Source organism: Protopterus annectens, chromosome 2.part1 (genome assembly GCF_019279795.1).
Source record: "Protopterus annectens isolate FY-2018-M chromosome 2.part1, PAN1.0, whole genome shotgun sequence".
NCBI lineage: Eukaryota > Metazoa > Chordata > Ceratodontiformes > Protopteridae > Protopterus > Protopterus annectens.
In genome coordinates, this window is record NC_056729.1 from 1,405,638,515 (window position 1) to 1,405,664,604 (window position 26,090).

Consider the following 26,090-nt stretch of genomic DNA (forward strand, 5'->3'; position numbering starts at 1 on the left):
CTGGGAATCATAAGCAGGATATGTCCATCCCTTAGTAGGCCAATTTCTACTAAACTTGGTGGCTGCACCTGCAAAAATCTTTAACAGTTTGCATAGACTTAGCTTTGTCCTCCATTTTCTTTAAAACTGCTTCCACAGGCGAACCAAACAACACATCAGACTGTAAAGGAGCATCCAAAATCCTTGTCTTAACATGCTCAGCTAAATTCTGATCCCTCAACCAGGCATGCCTGCGAAGAACAGAACTAGTGGCAGCCACCCTCGAGGAGGCCTGTACAGCATCAAAACCACATTGCAAAGAATGCTTACCCACTTGTTCAGACACATGAACTAAATCTAGCAACTCTTTACACTCAATACCTTCCAAAGCATCCACCTTAGATTTCAGTTGTGAAAGGAGATAATTTTGATATTTTAGCATGTGAAACTGACAATTCAAGCCCTCATGGCTAAAGTGGAAGAAGTATACACTTTCTTTCCCCATCTATCCAAAGCCCTTGCCTCTTTATCACTGGGAACAGGGTTTTTAACCACAGAGGCCTTAACCTCTTTAGGTCCCTGAGAAACAGTTTCGGGTCTGCCCTAGGACTCTTAAAAGATACTTATGAGCTTCAGGCACCCTATAGTACCTATCAGGTTTAACAGGAACAGGAGGCAAAGAATCAGGGTTCAGGGAAGCCTCTGCAAAAACATCTTCCACCACATTCAACACAGGAGGTATAGCTAAGGGCCTATGCTGGGGTAAAACAAGAATTCCCTAAGCCTTTTCCTGGAATCAGAGTAATCCTGGCCTTCCCATTTAAAGTGCTCCCTCATGGAATGCAGAGTCTCTGAAAATGAATCCTCAGGAGGAGAAGCTGTAGGAGTGGAATCATCCACATCAGAATCAGAATAAGGAGGATACTCCTGCAAATCTTCAGAAGTGTCAGAAGCCTCTGAACACTGTTCAAAACTATCAAACTCAGGTTCCACCCTAGGCCTCTTATCAGGAGGGGCATAGAACCTCTAATCATAGTAATCAAATCTTCTGCCATTTTAAGCATATGTTTCTTAGGCACAGAACCTGAAGTGCTAGGAGAAGCCCCACTGAAGCTAAACTTGGCCTACCTCTCAAAGAAGTTTTGGAAACAGAAGGAGGCTCTAACTCCTTGGGAAGAGAGGAAGAACAGTTACCTGAGAAGCCCCTCAGCCTGGCCTACCTCCTGAGAAGGCACATCCTGTAACAGTAAAGTCTCTGCCTGAGACTCCAAAGAAACTCCTGGCAAAACCTCTGGCTCCACTGAGCCTTCTAAAGAACCGGCGTCCGGGACTGCGGTTCATCAACCCTAGGCTTCGCTGTTTTGTCCTTGCGCTTCTTGGGCGAGCATCCGGCGGCATTTTATAATTACAGCGCTTCCCAAACACTAACCTGGCACAGTCTAACCTTCTCTTAATAGTGCGTTTGTTAAACCTAGCACAAGAGGCATCCAACAACGTCGTGCTCAGGCCCTAAACAAGGTATACACAAAGTATGGTAATCCCTATGAGGTATCTGTTTCCCACAAGAAATACAGTTATTCACTTTTTCTGACATCCGGTTAAATACTGAGGCAAGAAAAACAAAATGTTCTAGCAGCCAACTCTGATTCGGTCTGAAACTCCGACTTCAGAAAATTTCCAAACGTAAACTGCACTCGCAAAACTGCTTCTGCATCGGACCATGCGGCAAAAAGACTGAGGATATGGCGTCGGTCATGCGCATTAGTACCCTGGCGTACTGGCGTCAGTCTAATCTCTGGTATTCGGGCCGACTGGACAGCGGACTACCCAATAGTTAGGACTGCAGCAATGTGGAATGAAGAACATCTGTTCCGTAACTTCATCTTCTACAAAATATGTGTGTCCTCCGCCCCCAAAAAGGAGTGAAAGAAGATGAGGGGATATATACATGCATTCATTGAGGGCTACAGAGTGACTGTGGCAAGGCAGCGTGAAGTACACATTCCCTGGTTCCTCTGCTGCATGCCAGACGTCTCTTTCAACAGAAGGTGTTGGCAGTTCACAGTGCCAGACTGGCTACTTACAAATAAGCTGCACTCAGCCACTTAGTCTCGCCTCCTTTGCCATCTACTCCAATGCTTGGTTCACAAGTTAATCTCAAACTGTCTAGACCTCAGTCTGGGCATTATCCCTCTGGTCAACTGAGAATTTTAAACAAAATTGTGGTAAGCTAGAAAAGCATCGAGCAAAGTCTGTTTCTACGAAAGCAAAACAGGCTAATTTACTTGCTTTCATAAAGAAAATTCACACCAGTGACAGTGACTGAGTGAGTCAAACACTGCAGCAAACAAAAGTCAAGGGGAGTGATATACAAAAATTCAGTAATAATTATCTTCAGAACTACTCGGAGAGAACTTAGATTCCCAGGTTTGTATTTCTAAAACAACGGTGACAAGGCACTAAAGGAAAAGGAACAGGAAGGCAAAACTATACCAGAATGAGTTGAGACATCGTGGACTGTGGGACGATACAAAACGGCTGACCTCTTGTTACGGTTGTTGTAAATTATTAAACAACATTAACTGTTCAAGAGTTATGAAAGGCAGCAGTACTACATAGAAGATCAAAATATAGGTTCATAGGTGTGTACTAGGCTAATGGCCTTGGAGCCTTTTCAAGCCTAGCCGATAGGATTACCCTGGCATTGTGCCACCCGACTTTAGTTCCCAGTACTTCTTTCAAGTAAAGCCACTGGAGTGATCTCTGGGGTGAAGTTTCTATTTCCCATCCACACATCAAGATTTCTCTTGAAGAGGGCCAGTAAGGCGCTTCGCTTCACATGTATGGGAAGTCTATTCCATAGCATGGGCAGTCTGTGGGTTATGAACCTGTCCCTCCAGCTTGTTCTGTTGTTTGTGGTAACAAGGTTGAGGTCTCTGGAGCATGTAATGCGCAGGGATTGAGATTTCTTTAGATGTAGCATTTCTAACAGAGCTGGGTCAGACATGGCTTTGTAAGTCAAGCAGAGATTGCCTCTAAGTAGGCGATATGAGACAGAGAATAGTTGGAATTTTTTGAGTCAATCCATATAGGACAAGTGTTTAAGGCTCAAGATCCTCTTTGTGAGGTGCTTTTGCGGCCTCTCCAGTTGTTGTAGGTGTCTAGTGAGGTACATGCCAAATGGGGCATTGTACTCAATGACTGGTCTAATGAGGGAAGAATAGTGGGAGACAATGACCTCTTTCTTCCTGGATGCAAAACCCTTAGTAATGAGATGTGCCACATAGAAGGACTTTCTGACCACAGTGGCAATGTGGTGGTCAAAAGAAAGGTTACTGTCAACCTGTGTTCCCAACCTGTATTCCCAGATCTCTTATGACGCCTTCTGTGTTCAGTGGACTACCATCAATGTGGTAATTCATGGGAACTGGGTTTTTCCCAAAGGGGATGACGACACATTTCTTGGCATTGAGCTTAAGTCCATGGTTCTGCCACCAGTTATTAGTCTCAGTGAGGCCTTTCTGTAGGATGTCTACATCACTTGGGGAGTTAATTATGGCTCCCAACTTGCAATCATCTGTGAACTTTGTCAGACAGAGTCCCTTTGTGTTGGCCTGGACTTCAGAGAAGTAGATATCAAACAGGAGAGGACCAAAGACCAAACCATGTGGGACTCCACTCATGACTGGTCGACAGTCTTGACTTCTTTTATGACTGGTTGACAGCTACTTTTACACTGTGGGTTCTATCTGTGAGCCAATTTACAACCCACCTAGTGATATAGGGGTTGATGCCTAGCTTAGTGAGTTTTTCTATGATTCCTGACTGGGGAATGGTATCAAAGGCCTGACCAGATCAAAGTAGGCTGTATGAACTACCTTGCCTTGATCTATAGCTCTGGTGACTGACTCAAAGAAGTTGACCAGGTTGAGCAGGCATGAGCTACCCTTCACAAAACCAAACTTGTGTGGGATCCAGAGTTTGGAGGTTCCCTATATCTTTGCTTATTAGGTCCATGATGATGCATTCCATAGCTTTGCATATCAGACTTATCAGGCTAATGGGGCGATAGTTCCCAGGGTCTATAGTCGCTCCTCCTTTGTGAACAGGGATGACTGCAGCAGTGCGCCATTTGATATGGACAAAGCCTGAGGTGAGGCTGTGAGTGAACAGGGCACACAGTCGTACAGGGCATTAGTGTATGATTCGGCAGTCATGCAGCTGTTCTCCAATTGCATGGGTGCCTTGAAGTTAGCCACCTCTGTTTCTAGGAGCCCAAAGTTAGCTTTGGAGAAGTTTTTCATGGTAGTTACCTTTGCGGGGGGGGGTGGGAGGGATGTAGATTTCCAAGGTGATTAGTTTGTGGTTGGATCTAACCAGGGAGGAGTTGACTATTGGTATACAGCAACGGTCACCCATGTTAGTAATGACCAGGTCCAAAGATGTTGCTACCACTAGTGGGGGTAAGAATGACCTGGTCCAGAGCATTGGAATTAATGAATTCCAGGAAATGTTGGGCAAGTGTATTGGTAGATGAGTAGTTTTCCCAGTTAATGGAGGGATAGTTGAAGTTGTCCAGTATGAGAGTGTTAGGATGGATCCTAATATTCTCCAGGGTGCTTAGGAAAGTGGAGTGTGAGTCTTGGGTCATGACTGGGGACTTATAGCAGGCTACGACCTGAATTGCTGTCTTACCCAATGTTAGCTGCATCTGAAGAATCTCTGATGCGTCATGTCGGGCCCATTCTGGAGGTGTGCGCATCCTTTATGAATATGGAAACACCACCGCCTTTAGTGCTTCGGTCCAAGTTCTGGGGCCGAAAGGTATGGAATGAGTTACAGCCTGGTGGTACAGGGGTGCTATCTGCTGCCTTGAACTAGGTCTCTGTTACAGCACAAATGTCGATGTTCTCCATTTTAAGGAGTGCTTCGAGTGAGTGCATTTTGATATTAAGACTTCTAGTGTTGAGCAGTATGACCCTCATACTGCATTTCTTTGTAGCTGTTATGGTGGTAATCTGGTCTTTGGAATACCATCTAAAAAAGGCACTACAGGGGTGCCAAGAGCCTTGGCCAGTATCCGGAAGCCCAGGGGTGACAGATGCAGGCCATCTCTGGCAAAGCATCTAGGTCTGTCAATCATGTTAAAAAAAAAAAAATTTTCATCTGCTTTTACTGTACTTGTGTTTCTACCTACTTTATTTTACTTTTGCATCATCTTAAAAATACTCAATTGTATTTATTACTGCTTGGTGTAACTCATTCTAAGCCTTTTGGTTTAAACACTTGGGCTTCGGACCAGTTGTTTTGTACTGAGAGGATTTGTGGTCTGCACTGTAGTGGCAGAACAGGTAGCTTACATCCTTCTAGGTTGGGAATTGCTGATTGAGGGCTCAGTGTCTGTTATTCTAAAAGTGTATTAATTCTGGTTTAAGCACTTGGGCTTTCAGGCCAGTTATTTTACATTAAGAGGGTTCGTGGTCTGCACTCTTGTGGGAGGAGAGGCTGGACTCCGCCCTTCTGAGCTGGGAATTTCTGGTTAAAGGCTTATAGTGCATGCATATCTGAACTGCTTCTTACTGAAGTTGGTGCGCCTTGTTTGCTGTGGCATAGACTGGATTCGGGCCTGCTGGATCTAGCTTTGTTTGTGTAACTTGAGCACTAATCCAGGCATTCTCTAAAGTATTCAATTGTATTTATTACTGCTTGGTAGTAACTTGATTAAAGTGTAGCTATCATTCTAAGTCTTTTGGATTAAGCACTTGGGCTTCAGACCAGTTGTTTTACATTAGAAAGGTTTGTGGCATGCACTGTGGTGGCAGGACAGGTAGCTTTCATCCTTCTAAGTTGGGAACTGCTGATTGAGAGCCCAGTGTCTGTTATTCTTAAAGTGTATTAGTTCTGGTTTAAGCACTTGGGCTTCAGGCCAGTTATTTTACATTAAGAAGGTTCGTGGTCTGCACTCTTGGGAGAAGAGGCTGGACTCTGCCCTTCTGAGCTGGGAATTTCTGGTTAAAGGTTTATAGTGCCTGAATATTTGAATTGTATCTTACTGAAATTGGTACACCTTGTTTGCTGTAGCATAGACTAGATCCAGGCCTGCTGAATCTAGCTTTGTTTATATGCTTGTTGTTTGTTTGCTTGTTATTTCCCTGGAATGCTAATTCCACCTAATACGTTGCTTCTCAGCGCTTCTGTGGATCACCAGTGATATCTGCATTGCTTACTGTACTTATTTCCTTGTTTCACTTGAAAGAAAGTTACTGTTTGTCATTTTTGCATTTAAGTTACCTGTAACACATTGCACTTAAGTTACCTGGCACTTGCTCACTAAAGCAATTATATAAGTCAGCACTAAAAATTAAAAGCACTACACCCTCACTCCCCACTGGCCCTTGTTTTCAATTATTAAGGAATTCCCAATATTATTCTAGCATGTCCAAAGGTCAGTTGTCAATCTCCTCTCCAGTCCAGCTGGTGAATCTGGGAATCTTGAGGCAATGTTACAACTGCCTCATGTACACAGACAACCCTCTCCTCCTCCCAACAAATTCCAACACATGTGAGAGATGCAACCATATAACCAAACTGGAGGCTAAGCTCTCTCAACTCAGTACTGGCATAATCAGTCAGGAGGAGAAGAAAACCACACTCACTACAATTCCAGTCTCACACAGACCTACCACGACAGCAAACCAAACACATAATCACACAAAAACATACTCGGAGGCTCTAAATAAAGATCTGCCTAAGCAGCAGAGACCTCCAAAGCAGACACCCAAGCAACCGCTACCCCAAAACAAAACACGTGCAACACATATCTCACAAAGCCAGTGTGCCGAACAGTCACAGCCCTTAATACTAAACAACACACCTGATACACTTGTAATAGGGGACTCTATCGTCAGGCACACTGACGTCCCGCACACCAGGCTGAACAAGGAGAGGGTCACGGTGAACAGCCTGTCGGGCGCTAGGATCCGCCACATAACACAAGCACTCAGGTCACTCCAAGGCAAGTACAAATATGACTCAGTCATTGTCCGTGCTGGTGTGAATGACCTGAGACGTACCTCCCTGGACTACATGAAAAGAGACATAAAGGAGCTCTCTGAGCATGTAGCCCAGGCCGGTATGACCCTGACCTTGAGTAGCATCTTACCCTCACCAAGAATGATGCCACAATATGAAGACAAGATGATCAATTTCAACAATTGGCTTAAGTACTGGTGTCATTCAAAGGGGATCCAATGCCTGTCAGCTTGGGATGATATGCTCGACAAGCCACGATGCTTCGCTAGGGACGGCTTGCACCTGTCACCCCTGGGCTTTCGGATATTGGCAAAGGCTCTTCCTACCCCCATAGTGCCTTTTTTAGGCAAGGCTCAAAAGACCATCCCACCTCCATAGGGATCACAAGGGATAAGAAACTAAGAGTAATGCTACTCAACGCCAGAAGTCTAAACCTCAAGATGCACGCACTCAAAACTCTCCTTAGCATGGAGAACATCGATATCTGTGCAGTGACAGAAACCTGGTTCAGGGCTCCTAAGAGCACCCCAGCACTACCAGGTTATACCTCATACCATGCTTTTCAGCCCCAAAACTTGGACCGAACCATAAAAGGAGGGGGAGCATCGATATTCATCAAAGATACCCACACCTCCAGGTTGATGGCAAAGCACGAAGCATCAGAGACTATCCATGTGCAACTAACAGTGGGTAAAACTGCCTTCCAGTTTATAGCCTGCTAGAGACCACCCTCCCAAATCCAGGAACCCCACTCGTCCTTCCTGAGAATACTGGAAAATATGAAGGTCTCTCCAAACACCATTATATTGGGCGACTTCAACTACCCAAACATAGACTGGGAGCAATACTCTAGCTCCAACACCCTAGCCCAAAGGTTCCTAGAATTTATAAGCTCAAATGCTATGGAACAACTTGTTACCACTCCCACAAGAGGGGAAAACATACTGGACCTGATCATCACCAACATGGGGACTCTATGCTCCAGACCAGAAGTGTATCCCTCACTGGTAAGATCAGACCATAAACTAATCTCACTGGATATTCACATCCCGACCCCACCCCCTGCCCAGAAAACCACAGTGAAAAACTTCTCTAAAGCAAATTTCATACTCCCCAAAACCAAGGTGGAATCCTTCAAAGCCCCCGGACCTGTGGAAAATACATCCCAGACCGCAGAATCATTTATAAACGCATTCTATGAACACCTTCAGGAATGCATGGATCATGCGATCCCAAATAAAACCAAGACCCAATCCTCCAAAGGCAGACGACCTGTCTGGTGGACCCCAGCCATAAACAAACTATACAATAGAAGGAGGAAGCTACTAAATGATAGAGCAAAATCCCAAAAAGGGAAGGCATCACTGATCAGTATTAGCAAAAAACTACGGGCACTCATAAAATTGTCTAAGGCCAGCTTCGAGAGAAAAATTGCACAGGACACTAAGGATAATCACAAGGCTTTCTTTAGTTATGTTAGGAACCTGGGTGGTAATTCCCAGATATGCTCAGAATTAGTCCAAAATGACAAAAAATACACTGAACCCACAGACATTGCCAACATCCTAGCTGACAGGTTCAGCGCAAACTCCCCCCCCCCACCAACAGGGCAAATATCTATCCCACCAGAGTGCTGCCCCCCTCACATCTCAGATGCTCAGGGAAGAGCCGCCTCTCCAAAGCAAAAACACAGCATCAATGAGACCAGACGGTGTCCCGGGCTGCGTCCTACATGAACTCCAAGAAGAGCTAAACCCAAACATAAAACTACTGTTCAATCTCAGCCTTACTACAGGATATGTGCCCAAAGAGTGGCGTACAGCAACAGTGGTCCCTCTCCATAAAGGTGGTGCCTCAACAGATCCTGGAAACTATCGCCCCATAAGCCTGACTAGCATGGTCTGCAAAGCTATGGAAAAGATCATCATGGACCTCATAAATAAAGATATTGGGGACCTACAGACACTGGATCCTACCCAGTTCGGCTTTGTTAAGGGCAGATCCTGCCTCTTAAACCTGGTTGATTTCTTTGAAACAGTCACCAAGGTCATTGATGAGGGGAAGGTGGTCCACACAGCCTACCTGGACCTCGCAAAAGCCTTCGATACAATACCCCACTCTGGCATTATAGATAAGCTCACCAGCTTAAATATAAACCCCTATGTCACTAGATTGATTGCAAACTGGCTCAAGGACAGAACCCACATGTTTAGAATTGCTGGAGCCATGTCAGACTCCAAACCAGTTACAAGTGGTGTCCCACAAGGCTCAGTCCTGGGACCTCTCTTGTTCGGTATATATTTCTCGGAGGTACAGGCCAACACGGAAGGACTGTGGCTGACCAAGTTCGCAGACGACTGCAAACTGGGCGCCATAATCGACTCTCCAGCCGACACAAGCATCCTCCAAAAGGGCCTCATAGAAACAGACAAATGGTGCCAGAGCCATGGCCTCAAGCTAAATGCCAAAAAGTGTATAGTCATCCCCTTTGGCAAAAACAAAGTGCCTACAAATTACCACATAGGTGGTAATCCATTAAGTACAGAAGAAGTAATTAGGGACCTGGGGACCAAAGTTGATAGCAATCTCTCATTTGACAACCACATGGCCAGAGTGGTTAGAAAAACATTTTATATAGCCCACCTAATCATGAAGGGATTCACATCTAGATCAGGGGAGGTCATCATGCCTCTTTACTCATCCCTCATCAGACCCATAATTGAGTACAATGCCCCTTTTGGGATGTACCTTACCAGACACCTGCAGCAACTGGAAAGACCCCAAAGTACCTCAGCAAGAGGATCAAAGGGCTCAAACAGATGCCATATGCTGCCCGTTTAAAGAAACTCCAGCTCTACTCAGTGGCATACCGCCTGTTCAGAGGCGATCTGTGCCTGACGTATAAAGCCATGTCCAACCCGGAATTAATGGACATGCTGCACCTCAGAAAATCCAAATCCCATCGAGCTACGCTCGAGACTTGACCCTCAGCACTGAAATAAATAGGACATGCTGGAGGGACAGATTCATAACCCAGAGGCTCCCTTCACTCTGGAATAAAATCCCAGTCCAGGTTAGGCCGAGTCCCTCACTGACTCTCTTCAAGAGGAATCTTGATGAGTGGATGGGAGATCGTAGGTTTACCCCGGGTATCACTTCTGTGTCACTGTTAGACAGAGGCACAGTATACTAACCTCGAAAAAGGGCATAGCAAAATAAATTTAAAATGGGTGGCGAAAGCCAAACACATTCTGGCTAGGCTTATAAATGCCCTAGGGCAGATAGCCTAGTATGACCCTATGAACCTATGTCATCCCAGGCACAGAGATACTGGATCCCCTTAGAATGACACCAGAAACCTAGCCAATTGTTGAAATCAATCATTTACTGTGGTATCATTCTGGGTGATGGTAGGAGGCTGCTCAGGGCTAGGGTCATACCCGTCTGCGCTACATAATCCGAGAGCTCCTCCATGTCTCTTTTCATGTAGTCCAGGAAGGTATGTCTCAGGTTAATCACACCCACATGTACAATGACAGAGTCATATTTGTACCTGTTGTTGAGGGACCTGAGTGCTTGCGTTATGTGGCGGATCCTGGCATCTGACAGGCAGCTGACTGTTACTTTCTCCTTATTCAACCTAGTCAGTGGGACATCAGTGTGCCTCACTATCAAGTCACCTATGACTAGTGTGTTGGGCATGCTGTTTTGCCTTAGGGGCTTTGGTTGAGTGGCACACTGTGTAGGAGAGTTAATGTATGATCAAAATAATTTATTTTAGTTTCTCTACATAACTTTCCTTTACTGAACTAGCAGCAGTCAAGAAAAGTAGCTGTTAGCATGACTTTTGTTTTTTATCAACGGAGATTTTAGTTTACTAATGTGTTTTCATTTGAACTCTTTAGAAATAGCAGTGCTCGCATAAGCTATAGAAGTTGAGCCATGTGACTACTGCTAAATTTTCTCAACACGCAAACCTATTGACAATTCATTGTTCCATTCAGCTTTGCTGCACTAGACAGCATGAACAGAGAACCCAAGGCCTCCGCTGCAGAGTATCATAAAAATAATTTTTCCAAGATAAAAGAATACTGTAAGTTAATCAGATGCGGTCGCTGATATTAACTGGGATTCCATTCAACACCTCTCGCTCTCTTACTCTCCCCCCCTTTGACATCACATTCTCAACCAGAATGTAATCGAAGATATAAATAAAAAACATTTAGGACAAGGTAACTTGATATACCAAGTAACTAAAAAGCCACTTAATAAAATCTCTATCTTCTCTGTGTTCGTGTCTGACAAAAATATATTATTTTCACTGGCAGCGTTATTTCTTATTAGAAATAACCTCAACAGACTGATAAAGGAGCCCAAATAATATGTAAGATAATCCACATACTGAAATGGCTTGGATTTTATACTTCTCTAAGCAAAGACCTAGTTTGTTCTCATCTCAAAGGATAAGCATGTACAGATACATATCTAGTTAAAGTAATACATTTACCAGCACATATTTGATATTTTGACTTTTCATGGGGAATGACTTCACTCCTGAGCCTCAGGCCATGTAAATATACCTAGTCACAAAAGAAGAGCAACCAGGAAGCACTGGTCTGTGTTGCAAGCAGCTGCTAGGCAACACAAATTAAGTGTAATAGCCTAGAGCACAAAAGCAGAGATACCAGTTATGGCAGTGACAGCATGGGACAAATGCGAGCCTGGGAATCAGAGGTCTGCAGAGATACATTCTACTTTCCAAAACGTTGCTCCTCCTCTTCCTCTTTGAAGGTGGGAACCACTTCGGTGAATAAAGAAACGCATGTCCATACAATGTGCTATGTTACATACCCAGATTACAAGTTTTGTACATCCATTCTGTAATGATTCTATGACTAAACAACCAGACATAGAACACAGTCTTAGCACATATCATCCTCAAAGTGCCTACATATACAAAACAGTAAAAAGGTCCCATCCTAAATATGTAAACCAGAGATTAACTACTTTCAATATATTACTTGCATCGGCTAAGAGATATTATACCCATTGTTATAATACCCCAATCCGCATGCTACATCTTAAACGTATTGCGTATAAATATTTTTCAGCAATCAAAGACATTTACACAGCATCCATGTAGGATGGCCTGGGCAGTAGGAATGGAAGTACACTTATACAATGCCAAAGCAAATCCAGGAATGATTACTGGCTAATAAGCCACAGAGTAATGATATGCAAGCAGTAACGACAGACAAGAGTGTATGCGTTATTGTGGATATAACCCATGTTCAGGGGTGCTCTAGCGGAGGGCCTCTAAACCCCCAGGAAGGGCATTATTTCCAAAATAAGATTTACCCTGGAGGGCTGGAGGGTATTATTGCACTTAGAGAATGGGCTGTTAAATTGTTTTGTATTTGTTTCTCTTTTATTTATTACTATATTTTTTTATATTTTAATGTAAAATAATTCCTCCACTTGATGTTTCACTCTTACTACATTATATGTAATTTTTGATGCAGGAAGTATTTTACATCTATGTATTCTGTGCTATGTACTTAGCTTGTATAGTACCTGATATTTTACAGATACTCTCAGAGGTCAATCAACTTATTTGACCTCTATTGCTGTTCTTACCATACAATCAACTATAAATTATTTTTACATTGTCTATGATGACACTTCCGTTAAATTGTATTCTCTCTTGTAACGGCATTTGTTGGTTTCTTGTAATTGCATTTGTTTGTGCTCATTTCAGTTTTTGCTTTTGTATTACCTCCTTGATTTCATTATTTTCTCTCTAACTACTGTGTATAACAGCATTATATTTTACTGTCAGTTTTAATTATTTACTGTTTAAATACTCTGAAGCTTTTCTCCTCGGGTCTCCACTGAAAATGGGCCTCTGGCCCAGCTGGACCAACCTGGTTAACAAATGTCAAATAAATAAATAAAATAAAATCTAAAATCTAAGATATGTAAGTATTTTAATATCTAACACACACACACACACACACACACACACACACACACACACACACACACACACACACACATTCAGAATCAGAGATGGACAGACATACACACACACACACACACACACACACACACACACACACACACACACACATTCAGAATCAGAGATGGACAGACATACACACACACACACACACACACACACACACACACAAACAGCAATTAACAGCCATTTTGTTAAGGGAACACATCCTTAGATGTCTCCTTGTGAGAAAATGAATGGAAAAATAAACAGAATGCAAGGCATTTCAACTCCTCCAACCTCCCACCTCTCCCAAACTGTCCCTGGTTTTGCTGATTAGTGCAGTACATTTCTCTTTTGAGTAAATCACTGATGCATACAGTCAACAATGCCTGACATTAACAGTTCATACCTGTTTGCAAATCCGGTCACTGTTTCTCACTCTATATCTTACTCACACATACGCTCTCACGCATGTAAGCACTCACATACTTGCACACACAAACACAACTGCTTTCCTTTTTTACTTTATTTAGTTTTTTTTTTTAATTATTTTAGACTTGCTAAAAACAAGGTGCAAAAAAAAAGGTGGCTATTTGCTTTCAACTGTCCAAGACTCACGGCAGCTTGATATGTTGCTGTGAAGTGGAGGAACTCATTTTTGAACAGGCATTACGTGTACATTAGCAGCCTGTTCCAATCAGGGTTTAATGTACAGTTTACCTATTCTCGAATGCCCATTATAAAATAAGAATTTAAATAGTAATTTCTCATTGGATGGCAATATCACATGACTGTGCATTGTTCCACTCTTTAAAGTCATTCTGATCCTTAAGCTCAGCAGAAATAGGCAAACCAGCTCTCCTGCTACCACAATTTTATTCCAGAAAAGAAAAAATCTTCTGGGTCTAAAATTAAAAATCAAATAATAACAAAATTACAAATTAATATTTCCATGGTCTTCATATTTTTCTACATAGAAAATATCAGAATAATTAGAAAATATTCACATATTTAAGCACAGCTATTTGTTGCAACAGACAATCACCCCTGTAACATACGCTATCACTAAGAAAAGTTCTCTCACTTTTCTTTACAGTCATATTAACAAAATCATAAACTTTCACACAGTCAGTGAACTGCTGTGTATAGAAGATTGAGAAAGTACATTTTGTAACCCAAAGTATTTAGCAACATTATGATGATAATGTGCATTTCTCACAAAAGTACATCTGTGGGACAAATTCATCCTAACAGTTTTTCTCTGATTCCAAGATCTAATACTCTACTCATTACTGGATATAAAATGCAGGTCTCTACTTAATACTGGGCCCGAAGTCAGGTCCTATAATCACCATAGGGCTAAGCTATTGAAATTCCTGCCTAGTTTCCTACTTTATATCCAGTGAGGACTTCACTGAAAAAATATGTTTTTACTATATAATATACTGACTGTTATCTGTTTCAACTTGAGGATTTTAAGGCTGAAGTGCTTGCTAGTTTCCAGTTAAGAAGCAAAGACTTGCTTTTTTTATCCGTACACAGTTCACCACTATTGTGAAGTACAATTTTTGCTAATAAACTCTAAAAGTCGAACCTATTGTTGTACTAAATATAGTCTCTTTAACACTATTGAAAGTAGATTTAAATTGCTGCAATGAGGGTAGGGACCTGATGTGCAGCAGAATGGAGTTCTACGTTATTTTTTAAGCAAAAATAAGAGGTGAAAAAAATTGGCAACAAATGATTTTTAAGCGCCTAGTATCTAATGAAAAGCATTCTTTCAAGGAAAGAACCAAAAGAGTGACAATGATTGAGATGAAGAACTTTATGTAACAATAAAAATGAAAACAATCTAGTTCTAACTGTAATATATAAAATATCTGTTTTTAAGGGTCATTTGCAGGGGGACGGTGGAAGAGTATTCCCATTCCATCTAACATGAACCAACTGATATAGTAAGATTATGTCTATCTAATATCAAAGACCCCTCCTGGTTGTTCTTTGGTTGGGCAGAGTGCAGTGTAGTACCATCAAGGTGGATGGAGTCAGAAGGCAAGCCTAGGCCATGACTCAGTTGGCTCAGTCCTAGAGAAATTACTTCCTTAACGGGTTCCCACTCCCCTAGTTGTGGTCAAAACTATAATGCTCTGTGACAGTCTGAACAAAAGACCATGTTGCCAGAGCACAAATGTCTATAACTGAACCATTCTTGAAGTAACTACTGAAGGCAGTGACTCCACTAATAGCATATGGGCTTTGACCACAGCATTTGGCAATGAATGGATGGTTAGTCAGCTAGTGGCAAAATATGACATTGTTGGAAATCCACCTAGAAAGTGTCTGCTTGGTAACCATAGGAACCTCTTTTCCTTGAGCAAAGGCCACTTCCTCTTGGTTGCCAATACACGCATAGGAAATTATGTATCTTCTCCATCCTCCTCAGTTACTGTCATTGTGAAGAAAACTGGGAGGCCAATGGCATTGTTCAAGGATACCTCCAAAAATGTAATGTTTTGTTGATGGTAAACAGCATAGACATCCATGAAGTCTTTGATCAGACTGAATTAACAAGAAGTTACACAATACGACATATGGTTTCTTGTAGCTAACTCATTAGCATTTAAAGCTACAAATGCCTTATATGACAGAAACCTGCAGACCTGTGAGTGTGAATAAGGAAATACTACCTCTGAGACTACAGCATCATAGAATACGTCCCCTGTCTGAGGTACAGAAATCTTGCAGATGGTCTACAAATGCAGCAGAGTGTGGGGTATGGGGGCACAGCCCTCCATATCAAAAGATCCAAAGGTGTGAAAACCCCTGCAATATGTTTGAAAAAAGGAACTGCAAGTTTTGGAATTTGCTGTTAAATCTGTTTAAATAACAGAACATTTTTTATAGTGTTGAGACTCAGATTACTGGGTCCCCTATATCTCACTGACAGTGTACATACCATATCATGAGAATACAGACTTAAATACAACATATAACTGATTAATGCTTGAGGGCATATAACTGTAACAAACATCTTTTTGAAATAATAAACTTGGGTTGTCTGTCACCAAAATGCATGGCATTCTGTTCTCCAGTTTTGATATTTTTTTACTTGCAAGACAGTGCTGGATATTGATTTTTTAAGGATTGTGTCATAAAGCTTGACTAATCAAAAATCATTAAACATCCTTTACTTCCACACTGCTTTCCTCCCACCCTCGCTACCTTTGATCATCTTTACAGCTAAGGTAGATCACATAATAATGTCAACTGGCATATCTAAACACAAACAGCTTGACTTAACATCAATAACTGGACAAAACAATCCATCACTCCTTACTCTCATTTACCACACAGCTGGTGCATTAAATGTGAAAGTCCAAATGCCTCAGACTCCAAAATATCTATAACACAGCCACCGAATACACAGTTAGCATACAAATAAAATAAAGCAAAGTCATTCTAAGCATACAGTAGTTTACTGCATCAGTCACATTTCTGACTCACTGCCTCAGTCTTATCAAATGTCTTCTACTTATTACCTCACTTCATCCAGGTGGGCCAGGATAGCTACTCATCCACCTATCAAAAACCCAGGCAAATTATGCAAAGCCACCTTACATTTTAATTCTACCATCACTCATACACTAAACAGTTACACTCTCCAATGTGTGTTTAATCTAACCAATATAGCTCGCCGTTTTATAAAAGTCCCACAACCTTGGTCCTCCTGCAACACCACAATCTCACATTTCATGAGCTATGTTATACACCACACAACTACTACACTTATTTGCTTTCTTCTGCTCTTTAAGCAATTTCTACTGTATCCAGGTGATATTTTCCCAAAAGGTAAGTCCTTGCACTGGAGATACACTTGTCTGTACTTGAGGTGACTCATAATGAAGCTGCACCTTCCCCAGTTCCTGAAGTTCTCAGATTTAAACTTCAAAGATATCTATACCTCACATAACATCAAAACTGGCTGTCCAGGTTTAGTCCAGCTATCCATGCTATTTCCAAACATCACTAAAGCCATGTATAAAAGATTCAGAGAGCTCCACAGGGCTACATCACAACGGAGCATGTGGTATTGTATTTATCACCAAGGATACATTAACCTCCATTCCTCTTACTTACTACCTTTCCTTATCCCTCTCTGTCAACCCCCTCCTTACCTCCCTTAGAACCCATCCATCAAAATACATTGTCTTAGATTCCTGCTACATCAAAAGACATCACAGAGCATACTCTTTTTCTGGATCATTACTAATACCAACAATAAGCTAATATTTCTAGACAACTTCAGCCACGACTAATGTCACTCAAACCTTCAAACCCTCAACAAAGCTATTTTGCCTCAATCAAGTAAGTACATTTACAAGTAGAATTGACAATGTTTCTTGTATGCAACACATCCTAGCCTGGAATATTGCATTCAACTCATCTCAGTCACAAGCATACTATCCAACTTAATAAACGACAACATCACATTTTCAGTTGTAAGAAACAATCACATTCATCTTCTACTCAAAGGTGTAAACATTATTATTAACTAAACATACTCACTAAACACTTCAGTTGGTTAACTGTCATCACATCTAATCACTTAGACTAGACTACAATTACCATGTATCACTGTCTTATTGTGGGACAGTCCTGATTAGGCAGTAGGGTCCTCCAAAAAAATTTATTTTATTTTATTTTATTAATTTTTACTCTTTGTTGATTGTGTTAGTCTAACTAGGCTAGTAGCCTCTTTACAGAGGAGACCCAAGGTGGTATCCATTATAAAAAAGCATGAAATACAGCAAATATCCTGATATGTTATGAGAAAAATATTTTAATACTTTCGTCTAAGTTCATAGGAGTGTACTAGGCTAATGGCCCTGGAGCATTTACAAGTCTAGCCCATAGGATTACCCTGGCATTGTACCACCTGACCTTAGTTCCCAGTGCCTCTGTCGAGTAGAGCCACTGGAGTGATTTCCAGGGTGAATTTTCTATTTCCCATCCACTCATCAAGATTTCAATTGAAGAGGGCCAGTGAGGTGCTCTGTATAGGTTCATAGGTGAAATAATTAGTCCTGCCAAGTCTCAAACCCAGGACCCTGTACACTATAGTCAGAGCAATGTACCACTACACCATTTGAGTACTGCAGAAAACCATGTTGCTATAGCTGAAGTATATGGTACAAAGCACACAGCCAAAACTGTACATCATTGAGTCCAGAAGCATAGCTAGAATATGGCAAAGGGGTAAGCCACCCCAGGTGCAAGATTGTAGGGGGGCAGGATCGGTAGTTGCCATTGATGGGGCTTATTGCAGTACCGGGATTTAGAAATGAATACCGATACTGTAATTGCTTTCAGGATTGAAGCCATAAAGTACTGGAGTGTTTAGTGAGCTGTATTGTAACTAGCTTGGAATATTGCATTCAACTCATCTCAGTCACAATAGAATAACATATTTTGTGTATGCATCTTCTTCTTCTTTTGACTTTTCCCAGTTAGGGGTTGCCGCAGCGGATCACCTGTCCGCCCATGATTGGCAGTGGAGGGTTTTTTACAGTGTCGAGTTGCCAGCCCGGCACCCAACCTTCCACAGAAGGCACACACACTCACATCTAGGGCCAATTTGGAGAGTCCAATAATCCACCTACAGCATGTCTTTGGGATGTGGGAGGAAACCGGAGCACCCAGAGGAAACCCACGTGACCACAGGGAGGACATGCAGACTCCGCACAGAAGGCACCCCAGCTGAGGATCGAACAAGAGAGCCTCTTGCTGTGAGGCGGCAACGCAAACCGCTGCACCACCGTGGCCGCCCTGGTATTAAGACCACCTTACTTACCTTCATAAATGATATGAAGTCTGAAACTCAAATGTTCATCTGAGCAGTTCAGGGAATGGACCTAGAAGCTGGTTACCTGCTTTCTCACTGCACAGCTGAGGAACACCAGTTCTAAGAATGGACTTCTTTATTGCTCTTCAGCTTGAAGTTGAGGGGTGCAGAAAGGCACCATCCACTAGATTCAGCCAGCTACTACTCTGATTGAAACTTCATGTTAGCAATAAAATCAAACTAAGCATTTTTCATTGGTGGAGGGCTTAGTCTGTCTTGAAAACTTTCATGCTTCCGTAAGAAATGCTCTGCTTTGGGCATATGACAAGATGAAAACCCTAGACTAGACTCAGCAGCACGGTTCTTCATCTCTACCTTCTTTAACATTTTTATTTCCATGGTCCCTATTAGAATGAAAAAGATGCAGCAAAGTTCTTGCCCCTAGAATACATTGTACATTAAAAGTATGATGAAAATGTCTCCACATGGAAGGACTTCAAAAACAGCTCAGGCAACTATGGCAACCATGTAACAGACTTAAGACATTCATTATCAAAAGTTAACAAGCCTATTACATTAAGCCAAAACAGACTGCTGGAAAACAGTTCTGGCAAACTACATTTTATTATTTTATGTATTATTTTATATTTGTTGACCGGGATAGACCGAATGAATACATGTTCATTTTCAGCGGAGGCCCGGAGAGAAAAGCTCTAAACTTACAAACAGATAAAGACAAGCAAGTTACATTACATGCACAAACATATTGCATAACATACAAGATACAGTCTCACATTCTATGAAGAATACGGTTTACATTCAGAAATATATACAAATATGTGACAGTTTCTTTTATCAAACCTACAGGTGCAGCTATATACAGAATATCTGCAGAGATGTTACAGTTTCTCTTTTCAAACCTTTCAGTGTAAGAGATAAATCGGTGTGAAAAAAATTGCAGGGATATTTAAGTAGATGAGCCTTTAGTCAGGGTTAGAGCAAGGACATAACCAGTGAGTTTTAAAATCCACAAAACAATCTCCACTCTTTCCAGTAAAATGCCAAACCTTGAACGCCTCCCTGTTGGACACTCCACTATATACAGCTACAAATTTTGTTACTGATTTTCCAGTCTCTCTCAAGACAACACTCCTGTATTTGTACACGTCTCCCTTAATAAATTTTCACTGCAATTTTAAGATGCCTACAATAAATTCGTTGACATCCACAAACTACTTAACATATGTAACCAATGAACCATACAGCATAAAACTCAAAATAAGTAAAAACAAAAAACTCTGTACCAGATGCCGCAAAGGACCTATAAAAGCTATTTTACTTACTGCTGTGTTTATGCCCTTTCTTTCCACATAAACCCAGAACTTTATCAGATAGTTTGTGTGGAACGAAAGAGCTTAAACTCAACAATAAATCAAATAGCACCTTTTATAGGTCCTTTGTGGCATCTGATTTGTTTTTTTTTTTGTTTTTACTTAATATACGTACATCTTCCTTGTCATCAGACACACATACTTCCTTGAAGTGCTCTAACACAAAAGCAGATCTTTCACTGAATTAGGCCAATAAAGACTTAAAACAATTCACCACTTCTGTCTAAGGTCTTAGACAAGTGGATCCATCTTCAGTTACTACAATGAATTAACAAATATTAACTGACTGAAACACATCACAGCTTCAGGCAAAGCCATGGTATTAAGACCACCTTACTTACCTTCATAAATCACTATAAACAACAGCTCTGTCAAAAGCTTTACACTGCAGCCATTTTCTTGATTTGTCAAAAGCCTTTGACATGATCAGACTCCAGGATTCTTATCTCATCTATACAAACTACACTTGACTACCACCACCATTAACTGATTTTCCATATGTCTTACCCACCATACCCAAGTAGTTAGATGGTCAGTCCACATCTCCTCATCCCAAACAATACTCCTTGGATCCCTTATCAGTTTTCAGATCCTGCCCTCCACAAGCATTACAATCCAATACAAATAAGATATCACATAATATTATGCCCCATAATCCATTGCAAAGATCAAATCAGTACTCAGAAATGCCTCCAACATGGAACAATGTAAAATATAAGAATACATTCAAACTAAATTCTAAACAAAAATAAAATAAAGTCATGTTTTTCTGTCCAGGTCTACCCACCACCACCACCAAGCCTCCACACATTTATGGTAATGTCTTAGTCATAGGAATGCCATAATGAGACAGAAAGATGCAACATTCATCAGCCTGAGCAAGGAAAGTGTGATAATCAGCTGTCTCTCAAATGCCACGATTTGACAGGTCACAAGAGCAGCCAAGTCCCTTTGCCCAATGTATACATACATATGACATGTTGTTGTTGGCATAAGAGTGAATGCTTTGAGAGAGACATCTCTAAATTACATGAAGAGTGACATGATGGTGCTCTCCAAACACGTGACCAAGGCAGGTATGAAATAAGTCTGCAGCAGCAAGGTACTACATCCAAAAAGTCCATCACAATATTAACAAAAGCTAATAGACCACAACAACTGGTTTTGCTATTGGTGTCATTCTAAGAAGGTCCAATGTATGTCAGCCTGGAAGGAGATTATTGACAGTCCTATCTGTCCATAGACAAGTTCCAAAGACATGCATTTGGAGCATTTCTCCCCGGGCCTCTCTGAAAAAACAGATCTGTGAAAACCTAATTCGGACATTCAACACAACAAAAAAAAATAAAATAAATAAATCTGTTTTGCCAGGGATGACCTGCATCTCTTTCCTCAGGGCTTCTCCATATTATTCAAAACTTTTTCCAAATTATAGCGACACTAAATTTGACATACACTTGTCAGCATAGCAAGATGCTCTGTTCAACATGCTCCAGAAAGCACTGCAAGTACATTGATCCTTTACAGCAGTCAACCAGTATGCAGTGTTTTTCAGCATGTCTTCCAAGACAGTAATGTGGTACAGTTTAGAATCCTCTACTTGTACAGGAAGAACTAATGTTCCAGAATGGCACTGCAAATGCCTACCAGTACATTACAAAGTGTTGTTCAACATGCATCAGCCAGTACTGCAGTTCACTAATCACAACCCTTCACTAGTACAGTATGAGATGCTGTTTAACCTGCACCAGCCAGTACTGTAGTGTATTTCTCACAACCCCCTACAAGTACAAAGTGAGATATTGTTCAACACACACCACAGAGTAGTACATCACAACACCTTACCAGTACAATGTGAGATGCTGTTTAACCTGCACCAGCCAGTGCTGCAGTGCACTTATCATAACCCCCTAAAGGTACAAAGTGAGACATTGTTCAATGTGCACCAGATAGTACTACAGTACACTGATCACAACCCCCTACCAGTACAATGTGAGATGCTGTTTAACCTGCAACAGCCAGTGCTGCAGTGCACTTAGTATAACCCCCTACAGATACAAAGTGAGACATTGTTCAACATGCACCAGACGGTACTACAGTATACTGATCACAACCCCCTACCAGTACAATGTGAGATGCTGTTTGATCTGCACCAGCCAGTGCTGCAGTGCACTTATCACAACCCTCTACAAGTACAAAGTGAGATATTGTTCAACATACACCAGACAGTACTACAATACACTGATCACAACTCCATACTAGTACAGTGTGAGATACTGTTCCATCTCAACCAGGCAGTACTGCATCAATCACAAACCCCTACCAATGCAGTATGAAGTGCTTTTCCTGATACAGCAGACAGTACTGCCGATCACAACCCCTACACGCAACTGTTCAATGTGTATCAGACAGTGCTGCAGTACATCAATCACAACCTCTACAAGTAAAGTACAAAGTTTTGCTCAACATGCACAGAATCCCCTACCACTACTCACTACAGTCCGAGGAGCTGTTCACTAAACAATTTTGCAGCAGACTAATCCTAGATCCCCACCATTACAGTATGAAGTTCTGTTCAATTTCCATACAGCAACAGCAAATTACACTGTTTAAACATTCTTACCACCACATTATCACTGATTGTTTAGTAAACATCAGGCATCACTTTACTGCACTAACTTCAAACTTAAATATTAGGTGCTATTCTGAAAACCCTCAGATATCACTGTATTATGCTCTGAGGTGACCTTCCTCATCCACCACTGCTACCATAGTATCATCTGCTATTCAAATTTTTTAAATTTAATTAGCATTATTATTTAACATTTGTTTACCAGGAAAGTCCAACTGGGACAGAGCCCATTTTCACAGGAAGCTCAAGAAGAAATGCTCCAGATGCATGTCTTTGGAATTTCAAGGCTGAAAAGCAAATAACCCACTTAAAGGACTTCACTTACCATCACTTAAATCAGAAAAGGAAAGCCAGCCAAATAACATAACTTGAGAAGATGCAATGGCAGTCACAGCACATCATTCAGTCATTGTGCATTACCTGCTTGACAGCCTTCTTGCTATGCTGCTGTGATGAAGAAATAACTTTACTTGCTGGGATGGATGGAGAAGGGCAGCCAGACTGAGGGGAGGATGGCTGAGATGACAATCGTGAAGAAACTAAAAAGAAAACAATGATAAAATAAGATCATTGGGCACAAAGGAAAACAATACTATTTTTTTTTACAATTTCAGTCATAAAATACATTATCTTTGGGATTATATCTATATTTTCAATGATAGTTTGTCCAGAGGGAAAGCACACTGACAAAAATTTTCTCCTGTTCCAACAAAATATAAAAACTGTAGAAAACAAGCAATACACTATTATACTGACTTACATATTAGTATGTTTGACTATACAGAGTGACAACTGGCCTACTTATGTACAGCCTTGATGTTAACCTGTGCGCGACAGCAGTTCATGAAATCAGTTATGTACAAAAATGATAGTCTGGCTATACGTAAAATTTAAACTGATAAGAAAATGTAATAGTGTTACCCTTGACACCCAGAATGCTCACAGTGTAGAGGTGGTGTCAGATAACTGGGATAGCTTTTAAACATCATGGGCATGAGTCACAGACATGGTACACTGTGTAGTGCTAGTTCACAGCTGCAGGTAAAAAGGCAATGTGATTCATTAAAGCGGCTGTACCCCACAAGTGTGACATGTATAACTGCACCAGACCAGTTGTACTGTATCAAACAGTAAGCAAATATCCATTGTTACATATACTGTAGCCTGAACCAGGACATGAAAGGCATTATGAAGCAGTAGGTTGCACGTCATATAAACCAAGCAGGAACAATGCAATGCACATCATAGACATGTCCCAGCCATGCAGTCTCTCCATATAGTAAGTAATACTCACCAGCACTCCATGATTGCTGCTTTGCCCTTTATATATGCTTAGAGTGTACATCATGCAGAAGAGCTCAACAGCATTTATGAGCAATGTCAGACGACTGGCAGAATGAACAATAACTGTACAACATAGCAAAGAAGAAGGTGTAGTGCACTGACAGGCACATTGCAATGACATGTAAAACAGATGACTTATGCAAGCAGCTCTGAAGAAATTAAGACAGTCAAGGAATTTCTTGAATTGCTCTTTGTAGTAGCATTCACTGGCTGAAGCATGGAGACTGTAGATGCACCATAACAATGCAGAGAACACCACTGTGAACTAGACTCTGAAGGGTTCTGTATATAGATTTACAGGTTCATAGGTGTTTACTAGGGAAATGACCACAAGGGCCTTTTTAAGCCTAGCCATGCATCCCAAATATCTGACAAGTTCTGATACCCTTGATAAGTGAAAGCATGGGCCTGGAAAATAAACCATTTACAGGTTACCTGTGTCCATTAGAGACACAGGTGCCAAACCAGGGTTAAATTTCCGGTTTCACATCCAATTGTTCAAGATGCATTTGAATTGGGTTAGGCAGGAACTCTGCTTCACATGGATGGGGAGCCTGTTCCATAGATGGGGTAGTCTCTGGGATACATACCAGTCTCTCCAGTAGGTCCTATTTATATCACAGGCAAGGTTTAAGTCTTTAGAACAGGTAATTCTGGTGCTGTTTGTTTTGTGGATATGCAGAAGGTCCATCAGAGTGGGGTCTGACAATGCCCTGTATGCCAGGCACAAATCTCAAAAGCCTGTAGGAGACAGAATACAGGGACAGGGCCTTGAGGAAGTATGCAGAGGGCATTTTACTTATGCCCTGTATTCTTTTAGTGATGAACCTCTGTGGACATTCCAATTGTTGGATATGCCTGGTTAGGTACATACCAAAGGGGGCACTGTACTCAATGACAGGGCTGATGAATGCTGAATACAGTGGAACAATGACTTCCTTGGACTTAGATGGCATAGCTTTGTTTATAAGTTGCACAACATGGAATGACTTCCTCGCCACTGTGGACACGTGATGGTCAAAGGCTAGATTACTATCTATGTGTGTCCCCAAGTCCCTGACTACTGGGTCAACTCTAAGGGGTGTGAAGTCAATATGACAGTTACCAGGGATGGATGATTTCCCAAAGGATACTACTGTGCATTTCTTGGCATTTAGTTTTAGCCCATGGCTCTGACACCAGTTGTTTGCCTGTGTCAGCCCCTCCTGGAGAACATTTGTGTCAGTATGAGATTCAATGACAGCTCCTAATTTGCAATCATCTGCAAAATTAGTCAACCAGAGACCAGTGACATTGACCTTGACTTCTGAGAAGTAAATGCCAAAAAGGAGCGGTCCAAAGACTGATCCCTGAGGGACTCCACTTGTGACTGGCCTCTCTGCAGAGGTGGACTCCCCAATTCTAACTTCCTGGGTCCTGTCTGTGAGCCAGGTACTGATCAGCTGCTGCACAGGTGCTGATCATGGGCATTTGTGAGGAGTGTGATTACAAATTTAGGACATGTAATACAGTGACCTTACAAAAGTAAATGGGAAGGAATTATAACATTTCCCATTTTAACTACTGTAGAATTGTTATGCACTGTGTCACTCAACATGTCATAAAATGAGAAGATTCCTTCTTGTCCAGCATGCCTGATGCTGCTTTGAAACATTTACTCAGCAGTTCTGTTATGCCCACCTACTTATGTGTATGGTCTGCAGTTACATTGGCCACAGTACTTGTACGTTTAATGGATGGTGCTACACAGACATGCTACTTGACAGTCTTCTCAGACACACATACTCCCAACTCTAAGACTCATCTCATCTGCATACAAAATGTACTCTGAAGTAATGAGATACACAACCTGTAGTGCTATGTAACCAG

The 26,090-nt window shown here is 41.6% G+C and overlaps 1 protein-coding gene across 1 annotated transcript in view; it reads right to left on the reverse strand.

Annotated features, from left to right (window-relative positions):
* ASXL2 (ASXL transcriptional regulator 2) overlaps positions 1 to 26,090 on the reverse strand; it is a 2,483,396-nt gene that overhangs the window by 766,437 nt on the left and 1,690,869 nt on the right. The window contains exon 5 of the mRNA XM_044062884.1: positions 23,298 to 23,416. Coding sequence (XP_043918819.1) covers positions 23,298 to 23,416 — 119 coding nt within the window. The remainder of the gene's footprint in view (positions 1 to 23,297; positions 23,417 to 26,090) is intronic.